General features: G+C 42.8%; 1 protein-coding gene across 4 annotated transcripts; it reads left to right on the plus strand.

Annotated features, from left to right (window-relative positions):
- Nucleotides 1-1,370: 1,370 nt before the first annotated feature.
- On the plus strand, nucleotides 1,371-10,942 carry LOC121176962 (SH3 domain and tetratricopeptide repeat-containing protein 1). Of its 4 annotated transcripts, XR_005893134.1 has the most exons (20): nucleotides 1,371-1,525; nucleotides 1,850-1,903; nucleotides 3,163-3,293; nucleotides 3,676-3,781; nucleotides 3,937-4,077; nucleotides 4,179-4,377; nucleotides 4,502-4,578; nucleotides 4,716-4,911; nucleotides 5,106-5,236; nucleotides 5,569-5,607; nucleotides 5,701-7,053; nucleotides 7,187-7,327; nucleotides 7,417-7,638; nucleotides 7,708-7,888; nucleotides 8,045-8,195; nucleotides 8,414-8,536; nucleotides 8,663-8,813; nucleotides 9,094-9,290; nucleotides 9,420-10,031; nucleotides 10,076-10,942. XR_005893134.1 is itself a non-coding variant. In XM_041031120.1 (19 exons), exons 1-19 carry the CDS (start codon nucleotides 1,522-1,524, stop codon nucleotides 9,693-9,695), a joined length of 3,873 nt encoding a protein of 1,290 aa, XP_040887054.1. In that variant the 5' UTR covers nucleotides 1,371-1,521; the 3' UTR covers nucleotides 9,696-10,942. The 4 variants fall into 4 exon arrangements, 2 of the variants coding, with proteins under 2 accessions (XP_040887054.1, XP_040887055.1); XM_041031120.1 differs by having other exon boundaries at nucleotides 9,420-10,942; XR_005893135.1 differs by lacking the exons at nucleotides 9,094-9,290; nucleotides 9,420-10,031; nucleotides 10,076-10,942 and having other exon boundaries at nucleotides 8,418-8,536; nucleotides 8,663-8,792.
- The last annotated feature ends 1,575 nt before the right edge of the window (nucleotides 10,943-12,517 follow it).

Raw genomic sequence — 12,517 nt, forward strand, 5'->3', positions numbered from 1 at the left:
CATTAAGCAGCTAAATAGCCATTTTTTTACAGAAGAGTTGGTAGAGACCAAAACAGAAAGACCCAGGCCAAAAAAGCTGTCTGCAAGTCACATCAGAATATCCAGAAAGAACTCTTTCTAAATAAATATCTCTAAGACTTATTCACACCAAATACGTTTTGTACTTTACACCACTTTGTCATCTGAAAACCAGTGTGTGATAAAAATTCTAATGAGAAGAGTAAGTCTTATATGACACTAGATTTTTCAGACACCTTACAGAATTACTTTAGTGCCATCATAGAACTTGTGATTGCCTCCCTGCGAATGTCTTTTTGCTGCTGTTATAAATTCCTGAGTGTTTGTTCCAGCGTCGGAGCAGCTCTTGGGTTGACAGAGGAACTGACCAGGAGGACAGGAAATGCTGAGTCTGTTCCTGGGATGTTTGAAAACACACACACTCTGGACTATTCACTGAACTGAACCTGCACACAATGAAAACTGAGAGAGGAAAGTTAAGGATAGAAAGAGTGTATGTGCCTGAAAGAAAATAGGAGAGTTCTTTATTTGTATTCAGGAAGAAACTCCCGTGTCCGCCCACCAGCACCACCAACTCATGGATTGATTTGGTCATGGAAGGAGCTTTATTTGTTCAGTGAGTGATCATTAACCTGAAAACACATGAATTTCGAGGAAAGACCGTAGGAACTTATCAAAGCTGACTCTCACAAAACATTAAAAATAAGTATACATAGGCTCTACTTGGACCCAGGTAGATCAAAACACTCAGGTTTCAACTACAGTAAATCTTGCATTAGAATTTACTGTACATCAAGAAAGCTTATTTACACCACTGCTCAATGTGCATGTAGATACAATAGATACAATGAACTGAAGTCAACTAACACATGGAAGGAGCAAATGGAAGTAAAATAAGCGCTACAAAATAAATTATTCATTCATTATAATAAATGAACAAAAACAAATTAAGAATGGAGCAATTAACTCAATATAAATAAGGAAATGAATGATTCACACATTATGTAAACACAAATAAAAATCAAATAAATGACAGGATGGATGAGTATCATCCAAATCAACAAATAATAAAGAAAAATACTTGAATATAAAATACAATTGGGCCCAGTTGATGCCAAAACTGGCGAATTTTAATAATTCTAACTCAAACCAGTAGCGTTTCACAGTCTGATTATTCATTCAGGTGTGTAAACCGTGATTCGCTGATAGGTCAGGCGCTGCATGACATTTTATTTTGAAAAGAAACACCAGGACTTGTCACTGTAGTCTCCCCCTCCCTTCCACCCCTACCCACCACGCCATCCCCTCCCACCCTCTACGTGTACACACACACACACGCAGAAAGTGAGAAGAGAAGTTTTGTTGTCCCGCATCGTTGCGGTTGGACTGGACGTTTTTTCAACCAGCTCGAGATCGAGACACCGGAAACCACAGGTACCGACAAAAAGATCTCACCTGACGGCCAAGCAGCACCGGGAGGAGGGGAGTCAGATCCTAATCAGAATGGGTACCAGTACTATTATTATTAATATTCTCCTAATATTCCAAATTACTGTGGGAACTTCTGAGTGCGCTCGTGCACATGTAGCCTATGTCACGTGATAAATGGGCCAAATGTGCCTTTATCTGTGGTGTATTACATGTAGTAAATGTTCCTTGTTGTTTTTCTATTTTTTATATATATATATATATATATATATATATATATATATATATATATATATATATATATATATATATATATATATATATGTGTGTGTGTGTGTGTGTGTGTGACTTCTGCTGTGTGTGTGTGTTTTAATGTTTTTAACAGTGCACGGTTTCTCCACAGATGTGGTAAGCCTGAAGGGAACGCTATCAACATGTGAGGAGAGCTTCCCAACAGGTAACATCACAGCAGATGTTTGCTTTATGTTTTTTTTTTTTTTAGAGTAGACTAGTGCAGTGCCGGTTCAGAATGTGCATGTCATCGAGGGGTGGGGGGGCCTCATTGCTTGGCTGGACAACATCAAACCCTGGCATGTGCCTGCTACGCTACCCTCATAGTGTCGTTCCCACCTTTATCTTTGCATAGCATTTGATGCCACTGACATATGCCACTCATGAAAGGCATGTCATTCTTTATACAGAATGACTAAACGTTGGAGTTCAATGTTGTTCACGAGTCACATGACCTGTGAAACAGAGGTGACCTCAGAGGGAAATCATGTGATTGTGAATCCGAAACGGTTTATACCTTGAAACTGTGAGTTCTTTCTGAAGTCACTCATTAATCGGTGAGCCAGTCACACAGTGTCAGCACAAGTGGTTTATAAGCAGTTTGGATTTTAATCAGAGCTGTGAGTTGGTCTCGTGTTTCATGTCAGAAGTGACATCAGGTGAGGGTGGGTATCAGGTTCCTGGTAGCTCACCTGGTGTACAGTGTGTATCAGTAACTCTTACTGCAGCAGCAGTTGGAATCCTGCTCAGGCCCTTTGCTGCATGCCATCCCCTCTCGCTGTTTCACCCCAGCTTCCTGTCTCTACCACAATAATGACAAAAATAGAAAAAAAAAAAAAAATTAAAAATAAAAATCACATCAGGTCATAAATGCTTTAGGTAGTTCAAGGAAATAGCCAGGGAAATAAAGTCCAATATGAATGAACATGAGACATAGATATTCTTTTCTTTTAGTTTATTTACATCTTTTTTCCCCCACCTGTTCTCTTTCCTGTTTACTCTGTTACTTGTTTCTTTTTTTCCTTTTACTGTAACAGTGTAATCTGGGTGTTGTTTTATTGTTATGTTTTATCTATTTCATTTAATCAGTTAAGGCCACTGCTCTATATAATGAAGAAAGTCTCATCCATGTCATCTATATAGCTCACTTGTATATGTGTGTGTGTGTATGTTATACCACCGTTGCTGTGGACAGCTCAAAAACTACTTTATATATATATATATATATGTTTATTATTCTGTGAGAAACATAAAACTACAGTTAAAAAAAATCAGGTTTTCCATTCTCTCCCTCTAAAATAACACTAGTGGAAACAGATTTAATCCTCTGAGGGGAAAAAAAAATGAATACATCAACCCCTTAACACACACACATATAAAATCCAGTTCTGCCCTGCTCTAAGTGTGTGTGTGTTCTGTGTTCAGCCTTGGCAGTGTCGCTGGATATGGTCAGGGGCCCGGAGCGACTTCCTGCAGATGAGGAGTTAAAGGAAATGTTACGAAGGAAACTGCGCATTCTGCAGGTCGACAGCACCGAGGTCAACGCTCTGTTCACGGTACAGCTCGTGAAAAACACACACACGCACGCACATGCGCACACACACACACCTGGCTACCAGACCTATGTTAAATTTCTGACATTTTAAGCTGTAAAACAGTCTGCTTCCTCACTGAGTTAACAGCGTGAATGAATGACAATGTAAAGACGTTTTCCAAGTTTTGTTTGCTTGTTTGGCATTTTTCTAAATGGCATGGTGACCCCCAAGTGGTCGTTCACTAAAAATAAAATACTGGTGTATAAATGACTGCACAGCAAACTGACCTCAATATAGAAAAAAGTGAGTAATATTATGGGGGAAAAAAAAACAGGAAACATTCACACTCACTAAAGGACAAAGACTGTGTTTAGTTTCAACTTTTTTGGTTCTCTGTCTGTAGGAATTGTGCGCTCATGTCATCTCCATCAACAGTGAAGACAAAGTTATTTTTGTAAGATTCAAAACATTTGAGGAGCTATGGAAGTTCACTACGTATTACACAATAGGTAAGTTGGGAGTACAACAAAAAAAAAAAATAGTTGGCAGTGACATCTTTTACAGTTTTTCGGCATGATTATAGTGATTAATTATCTGAAGATCTATGCAATGAATGTTGGTGTAGTAAAAATACAAACAGGAATTTGCTGCTCCTCACTTCCAGGTTTCCTAGGTCAGTGTATGGAGAGTTTGTTGTTAGACCAGGAGTTCTGGCTCAGCTCTTTGGAGGAGAAAGTTGCTGTTGAGGTTTCCATTCAGGAGGAAACGCTTCACCTTATCTACAAAGGCATCCTCATGCAAGAAGGTAGGGGATGAAATGGAAGTTTCTGAAGGTGGAGAAGAAATCTGCTGGGAGTCCGGTGGAATTTTATGCAATGCACACACCCTCTTACTCTGTGTGCTTAGGTTCATTCTTTGCTAGCTGTAGTGCCAACCAGATGTTTGACAGCTCCACCTCTGGGGGAGATCTTTACCTGGAACAGGGAGACATAGCCCAGTTTGAGCCTCCCTTCCTGGGCTCAGGTTGGACCGTCCTCTGCCTAGCAGATGGAGCTCGGGGCACAGCTCCCAAACCTGCTCTGGAGCCCGTTATTCCTTTTCATCAGTGAGTCACCTCTACACACAGGACTTGATATAGTCTCATACAAGTAGCACTGACCACTCTCACAGTTCTGTGATCATGCAGGAGCAGACAGGAGGTGTTATTCTCTGATTCCATCTGTTCACAGGTTGTTTCTCAAATCCTGCGCTGAGAGCGTTTTAGTTGGTGGTGGGAAACCTGCCTGTGACTTCCCTCTGCAGTTTGGTAAGTGCAGTAAAATCTGTTGAGGGTAGTTTCACTCTGTAATCATTTCAGAAATATCCGTACTAAAAAGAATTAAATGCTTTATTTAAAGATATTTACTCTCATTTTTATCTTTGTGTTCTCTCTCTTCCACTCAGCCAGAGGAACCTGTCTGGCCATGATGGAGTATGACGCCGAGGGCCCAGATGAACTAAGCGTGGCTCCAGGTGATCACATCATCATTGTGGGACTTCTGGTGTCTTGTTTTGATTGGTTCACAGGGAGGAAGGAAGCGACGGGAGAAGTGGGTCTGGTCAAGACGAGCCTGGTGAAACCGTTGGCCGACGTTTACGAGTGGGTGTATCGCAAATATTGATCATTTGTTATTTTAACACAACACACGTTAAATTACTTTATGTCAAAGTACAGTGGCAAGAAAATGAAAAGTGAAGCCGTGGGAATTACCTGCATTTATGTGTAAATTTGTCTTAAAGTGCCACTGTATATAACCAAACTGTATGCTGTGCTATTCTCGGGCATTATTGCAGCTCAGCAGATATTTTACTGGAAGAGGAGGAAGGGATGTTTTTCAGTCTGCGAGAGGACAAAGTTATAGAGGAAACAGCTGCCTTAATCAAGAAGAAATCTCAAAATGATACTGGTCGTAACTATAAACTCGGTAAGCGCCTTCCAGCACAGCGACAGATGGACTGAAGAGTCAGCCACCGTACTGGCTGTGCTCAGGCACAGCAACAATGCTAACATGCTAATGTTATCATCATGGTGGATCCAACCATACCACACCTTGTCTTATCTTGAAAGTCCCTCTTGGTGTAAGCTGTGTTCAGTAACATATAACACAAAAAGGTTGACCCTGAAACTCTGTAATAAATGTAATTTCATTTGAGCTGAATTGTTGCTTGAATTATTCATGAGCTTTATTTACCAGTTGTCGGGGCTTTGGGACGTTATCTCATTCACTTTCTTGCACTTTTTCGTGTTCAATCTCAGATATCATCACTTACCAAGATTCGGAAAAGAAACCATCATGTAAGTATTGCTACCGATAGATTTTTGTTGAAGTAATTCTCATCTTTTCTCTATTTTAACATTGCTTTTTTGCCTTCTGTTTTCCTTTTGCAGTCAGCTCTCCGAGTAAAGCTGATTCTCAGCAGCCTGACCTGAAAAAAAATATTCAGAGGATCCTTGATCAAGGAAAAGACTCATCCCCTGTCACCACAAATGGGACTCTAGAGGACTCGGTCCTGCCCTTAGAGCAGAAAGACCCAACACCTCCCTGTTTCACTGTTCACCCAGTTGTAGAAGGAAACAACAACACTGAGAACTTCATTCCCCTCTTTTCTTTTTTGGAGGGACAAGACTGCAAAGAAGAGTTTGGCGTCCTGTATGGACTGAGTTCTGAACTCCTCTCTTCCACTACCTTCTCCGGTCACTCTGATGAGGATCAACTGATTGCCTTTCTGAGTGTCGCTAGAGAAACCGCCAGGAAGAAGCAACTCTTTTGGTCACAGACTCGTTTGTGCTTCCTGTTGGGTAAACTCTGCGCTGGGAGGTCAAAATTCAGCCAGGCTCGGGTTTACTTTGAGGAGGCCCTCTGTGTTCCACGAGAAGGCTTTAGGGACCTCAAGCTGTTGGCCAACATCTACTCCAACTTAGCTGCCATATATCTTTTGCAGAAAAATACGGAAAGTTTTTTTGCTGTGGCAGAGCGACTTGTTGCCTTGATACTGGGAATCCCTGATTGTCTTGAAAGCTTAGAGGACAACTCTGTCCTTAAATATCTCCTCAAAAAAGCTGTTCTCGCTCACAACAAAATGGCAGAGGCCCGGGCTTGTTATCTGTTGGCAAAGCACCACTGGATCTGTGCAGAAAGGGCTCAAGCTGCCACTTATCTTGAGAGACTACTTATTCTTTGTGCCAAAGCTCAAAGAACATGGAGCGTCTCTCTCAGTCATGGATACCTGGCCCTGGGAAAGCTCTACAGCGAACTCTGCCTTCCCCACCTCAGTGTCAGCTCAGCGAGGAGAGTCTCTCTGCAGCCATCTGCCAGACTGAGCGACTGTCTTAACAGCATGGTTCTAGTTCTAGTCAATGTCAACAAACTGTATGGAATCAAAGAACAGGAGGCCTCCATCCTGCCTCAAGCGGCTCCGTTTTTACGCCAGGCCCTCTCTTTTATCAAGGTCCAAGGAGGCGTAAGGAACCAATGCCATGTTTTGAGCCATCAGCTCACTGTTTGCCTCAGCCAACTTTTTTACAAGCACAAAATGGTTGGACATGCCATCCACCAAATGCATACTCTCATCAACAACACTCCACCTTTACAGCAAGTCCCCATCTCTGTGCCGGAAAGAAACAGTGCCCTCATCTGGCTGGCATGGCTTCACATTGACAACAACCAGCCCAGCGTTGCTTTGGATATACTGGACTCGGTACTGTCTTCCATGCCAGAACACTGCACAACCCCTCAGGAAGGTCAGTGGGTTTCTGGTTACATGTGGTTGTGAAGCAAAAACCTCAAAAAAAAAAAAAAAAAACCTATCAATATCAATGTTGCTATCAATATGATGTGATATGTTAAAGCTAACGTGTTTAATTTCACATGAAGGCGTAGTCCTCAATATGCGTGGTGTGGCTCTTCGATGTATGGGTGATCTCCAGAGGGCGGCAGAGAGCTACCAGGCTGCTGTTGCCATCTGCCAAGAGTACGAGGACCTGCCAAACTGGGCTGTGGCTCAGGCTAACCTAGGTAAGACTCTATAGACTTAATGACACATGGTTCTTCCAGTGGACTTCAGTTCTGTGAAATGACATTGACCTCCTTCATCCTCATTGAAGGGCTGCTGTGTCTGAAGGCTGGAGCTAAAGGCCTGGCACAGAGGCACCTGACTGAGGCTGTGCAGCTCTTCTCAGAGCTGGATGAAGAAGGTCATGAAGCGAACTTCATCACAGTGCTGCTGGAGCTGGGACAGCACTATCTGAAACAGCAGCAGCTGCACTATGGGAAAGGATGCTACGAGTGGGCTCTGTTGCTGGCTATCAATGCCGACCTGTTAGACTGTAAGTACTGTTTGTTGGTTTTTCCTCTGTCTCTTTAATGATCTGAAATTGACTGCTGTTCGTTGCCAGGCCAGCTCACTGCAACAAGAAACCTGTGCCATCTGTACGGGTGTCAGAGTCCAGACCAGGCACAGTGTATCATCTACAGCCAGCACCAGGTCCAGCTGCTGAGACGCACAGGAGACAAAGGACAGGAGGGTGATGCGCTGGAAGCCATCAGCCAGCTCTATCTCACTCTGGGTACAGAAAGGTGTGTATGTAGAGCTGGATATAGCATGCAGTCATGTTCTTTTACTTGCAATAACCCAGCCGTTTGGAAAATGAAATCTGCTCAGCTGTTAGTTTCAAGGGAGTTAATGATGAGTTTTAAGTTCAGAGCTGGATCTGAGTCTGTGAATGTTTTCAGGGCGTACCGGGCTGCTCTCGACTACACCAAGAGTAGTCTGGGTATTTTCATCGATCTGGGCTGCAGGGAGAAGGAGGCGTATGGCTGGCTACAGGCTGGGAAGATCTACCACCTGCTGGGCCAGACTGAACTGGTAGACCTTTATGTTCAGGTCTGAGTACTGCTGTGTAAGACACCACAGCTTTTATTTCTGTGCACCGTGATATATGAAACTTTTGAAACCTGACAAAGCCGATTCTGCTCTTTACTACCGACATAACCTCCTGTTTCCAGATGTAGCAGTAACATAGCTCATCTCAGTTGGGCGCACAGAGAGATATTTTCCTTTTTCGAATGAAAGCCTGTATTTTTGTTTGATCTCATTGTCAGGCAGCTCAGGATGTCGCTCTGGGCACAGGAGACACCAGGTTCATCCTGAAGCTTCTGGAAGCCGCTGGAGACATTTTCTTCAACAGCTGCCAGGACAGAGACAAGGCCATCACCTTCTACAGGGTAGAGTCTGAATAAAACAACAGCTCAATATGAACCTTTTAAGTGATTTCTTGTTACTCCTTAGACTCGCTTGGTCGTCAACACGCCCGAGACGCTCAAAATCCGTGTGTATAATCCTCCACGTAGGACCGTGCTCTGCCCATCGCTGTGAAGAGCAGCAGTGTTCATACCAGGCTGAGGTTGTGTAACAAGCTGACTGAAGTGATGCTTCGTCTCAAACTGTATGGGGAAGCTGTTGAGTTTGCTCAGACTGCGCTGGATATCAGTATCACCCAAGGTACGAAAAAAAACGTCCCTTTGGTTCAGGTATGACATTTCTGATTGGATTTTTTTTTTTGATTGATTGGAAAGTAGGACATTTGGCTTGATGGGGGTCCAGCATCGGTCAGGGGGGTGACTACAACCGCTAGAAATCTTCCTCTGGGAGCCATATATATATATCAGAATGAAATGTGTTGGTCTTCTGGCCCAGTAGTTGTTGGTATTTGTTGCTCTGTCTCCTGACAGTCTGAAGTCATGTGTATGTGCGCTACCTTTGTGTTTGGTTTTACACACAGGTGAGCGTCTCAATGAGCGAGTGGCCTACCACCGCCTGGCGTCTCTGTACCACTGTCTCGAGCAGTATGAACTCGCTGAACACCACTACCTGAAGTCCCTGACCCTCTGTCCAACACCTCTCCAGTTTGATGAGGAGACACTGTACTATGTCAGGGTCTACCAGACACTAGGGGACATCATATTCTACGACCTGAAGGTAAGGGATTACAGATAGGTATTACATTTCAAATCAATGAAACCATAGGCACTACCTACTTCACACAACAATTTTGTGAAATCAACGGAATTATTTAAGGGGCTGCACATTTTATTGTTACCTCTGCAGGACCCATTTGACGCTGCAGGCTACTACCACTTGGCTCTTGCTGCGGCCATGGATCTGGGCAACAAGAGGTCTCAGCTGCAGCTGTGCACACGCCTCGCCACCATCTACCACAACTTCCTCGTCGACCGGGACCTGTCTCTGTTCTTTTACCAGAAGGCAAGAGGATTCGCTGCAGAGCTGAACGTGAGAAGGATTAACATCTCACCGGATCAGCATTACAGCACCACGGGAAAATATTCTTTCATTAGGAAAACAAACTTTTTGCTAGACACGTGAAGATGGGAAACTTCAGCAGATGAATGAATGTGTTATTTTTTTATTTTTTATTTGTTTCACAAAAATCTGATTTAATGAAAAACGCTGCATTATGTTTACAGCACAGAGTCGTCAGCGGATCATAGCCCTCTGTGGAGACGATGAAGATGAGGTTAAGGTTTTAATTGTCGGCTGCATTGTGCTGTATGCACAAGATTCAAGATTAGTGTCCAACGAGGCCTTCATTTATCCACGATAAATAAATAAGAAGAAAACAAGTGAAACCTTTACGTAATCATCTTTTTTTTTTTAATTTCATGAAAACCAAAAATACATAGGACATGTCAGGAAAGCAACGTTACTGCTACTCTAGTAGTGACTCTTTTCTGGACTGTGTTTAGTATTTTCTGTTTTATTTTGAAGTTACGTTCCTGGTGTGACTCCTGGTCTTTTTGCCCCTGTGTTCTTATGGCTTTTCCTCCTTTTTTCCTGTTTTTGTTCACATTTACACTTTTGAGTTTATGTTTCTGAGTGGTTCTTTTTCCCTTTCGTGGATGTCTTTGGTTCGTTTCTTGAGTTTTGTAATCTTCCTTCTCTGCGTCCCTTCTTCCATCTCCAAACGGGTTCATTTCAGTCATCCAATCTCAAAACACTGACAGCAGTTTACGAGTCGCGATGTGCCAAATATTCAGTAGAGACACAGGAAAAGAAAGAATAGTCGGATAAACATTACCACGTGCTGTCTGTGTCCCTCTGTTACCCTCAGAAACAGAGCGTACTCCTGCTGAACAAGGAGCCCCTGTGTCTCCTCGAGTGACGGACTATTTCAAATAAACACACCCATGACTGGGTGAGAAACACATGTCTCGGTCGCCGCCCCCCTCTTGTCTGTCCAAACAAACCTGGACTGTCGTCGATCCATGGACTTGAACGCTCCACATCCCGCTTCCCCCTCTGTGACCGTCAGCCTCTCAGAGGAAAGTGAGGATTAAAAACAGCCTCACATCTGTAGCGTGTGTGTGTATGTGTATGTGAGAAACAACATTTTTTCAACGTGAGGCCATTTTTGCACCACAAAAAAAATCCACTTTTTTTAAAACCTGAGTCTTGTTTTTGTAGTTCTGTTCATTCTCCCTGACAGTTGTGATTCATTTATCTGGGGACACTGACTCAAACAGCTTCGCAGCCAGAGTGCACATGGCAACAACACCATATTTATGGATCCAAACCATTTTAAAGTGAGGACCTGTAACTTTTTGAAAGAAGGAATAAAGCAATAATCCTCTTAAAAATGAAACGCTGACTTTTTAAATTTGTTAAATTCAACACACTCGAAGATTTTCATTAATTCTGTGGCTGCAACAACCATAATGTCATATCCACCACTCTGCTAAGAAGACATAGTAGTTTGACATGTTGGTTAATATGCAATGAGTTAGTGTCTGTGTCTGTAAAATTTAAGGCCACAGCCAGCAGCTTGTTAGCTTAGCATAAAGACTATCAGCCATTCATTCTATTTAAATGGAGAAAAGTCTGAGGAAATAGGGAAGAATGAAATGCGAAGGATTATCGAGGCCTCCTTGAGTGAAACATACTGTCCAGTTGTCAGAGCTCTGTCTGGCCTGAACTGGCCTGCTGTGAGTCCTGATCTTAATCCAACTGAAAGTCACAGCTGGGGGACGAGGAGCTCATCAAACCTGAGAGAACTTCAGCAGTTTGCTCCAAAAGAGTTCAGTTAAACTACCATGTGAGAAGTGCTACAAAATATTTGAATCCATGCCATGTTCATTTGTTGTGTCTGGTTCCGGTTATTTCAGTGGGAGGGTACCAGTAAGTGCTGGTTCCCTCCAGGTTCTCCAGGATTGTCCATAGGGTGTGAATGTTGACATCAGATCACAGAAATCACTATGAAACTTCTTTCCTTCATAAATGTCTTTCTTAAAAAAGTTAATTTTTTTTTTTTATTTTAAACACCTTGGTCAACATTGGTTGTTTTGAAATCTCTTCCATATATTCATTGACTCAAACATGAACTATTTGATGACATAAGCAATGAGACACTGAGCCGTGATCATGAGAAAATGATTGTAATCTCAAGATTAAAAACACATCACCCACCAGCTTTGCTGTGTTTCCTTCCCATGCTGGAAGCAGACCACCAAAAGTGAGAATCTTCTGAGGAAAAGCAACAACATCTCTGGAATGAGGGAGCAGGGGCTGCATGGTCTGCTCGTTTTAAATTGCCCTTACAAGGGGACAGTAGTGGAGGTGGTGTCCTCAACTCCCCACCCCTCCCCAGCCCGCAGGAAAGAATGAATGACTTCATGTTTTGGAAAGAAAGAAAGAAAGAAAAAAAAAAAGTGTCGCTTGCAGCCTGAACCCACCACAGACCCCGCAACAGCTACATTTACACCCACAGCTTCAACCGCTATGAAAAAGAATTCACAGTCAAAAGGTCACAAAGAAATGTGAGACCCTTTGCAGTTTTTTTTTTTTTTTTTTTTTTTATCTGCTCAAGGTTTCTTCCGTCTCTGTAAAGCGCTTTAAGAGCTATAGAAATAAAACTGAATTGAGCTGAATTTTAAACTGGGTACACACTGACTGGGTACACTTCATCTATTAAACTGCTCAATGCTTTGCCTAAATGTCACACTGTCCCTTTCCAAAAGCTTTCCAAAGGCAGCTGGACTTGCTTGAGGTTCTTGAAGACGTTTCACCTCTCATATGAAAGGCTTCCTCAGTTCTAACCCGACTGCTGAGGAATCCACAAATCCCACGAGAAGGTGAAAACCTGAACTTGGATTTGGATGAGCGGTGAAACGTCTCCAAAAGCCTCAAGGAAA

This window comes from Toxotes jaculatrix, chromosome 23 (assembly GCF_017976425.1).
Source record: "Toxotes jaculatrix isolate fToxJac2 chromosome 23, fToxJac2.pri, whole genome shotgun sequence".
NCBI lineage: Eukaryota > Metazoa > Chordata > Actinopteri > Toxotidae > Toxotes > Toxotes jaculatrix.

What these genes read in the sequence shown, in the direction of transcription:
- LOC121176962 (XM_041031120.1), top strand. An exon ending in CTGCACAACCCCTCAGGAAG is followed by an intron (nt 7,054 to 7,186) that starts GTCAGTGGGTTT and finishes TTTCACATGAAG; the next exon opens with GCGTAGTCCTCAATATGCGT. An exon ending in TGGTAGACCTTTATGTTCAG is followed by an intron (nt 8,196 to 8,413) that starts GTCTGAGTACTG and finishes TCTCATTGTCAG; the next exon opens with GCAGCTCAGGATGTCGCTCT.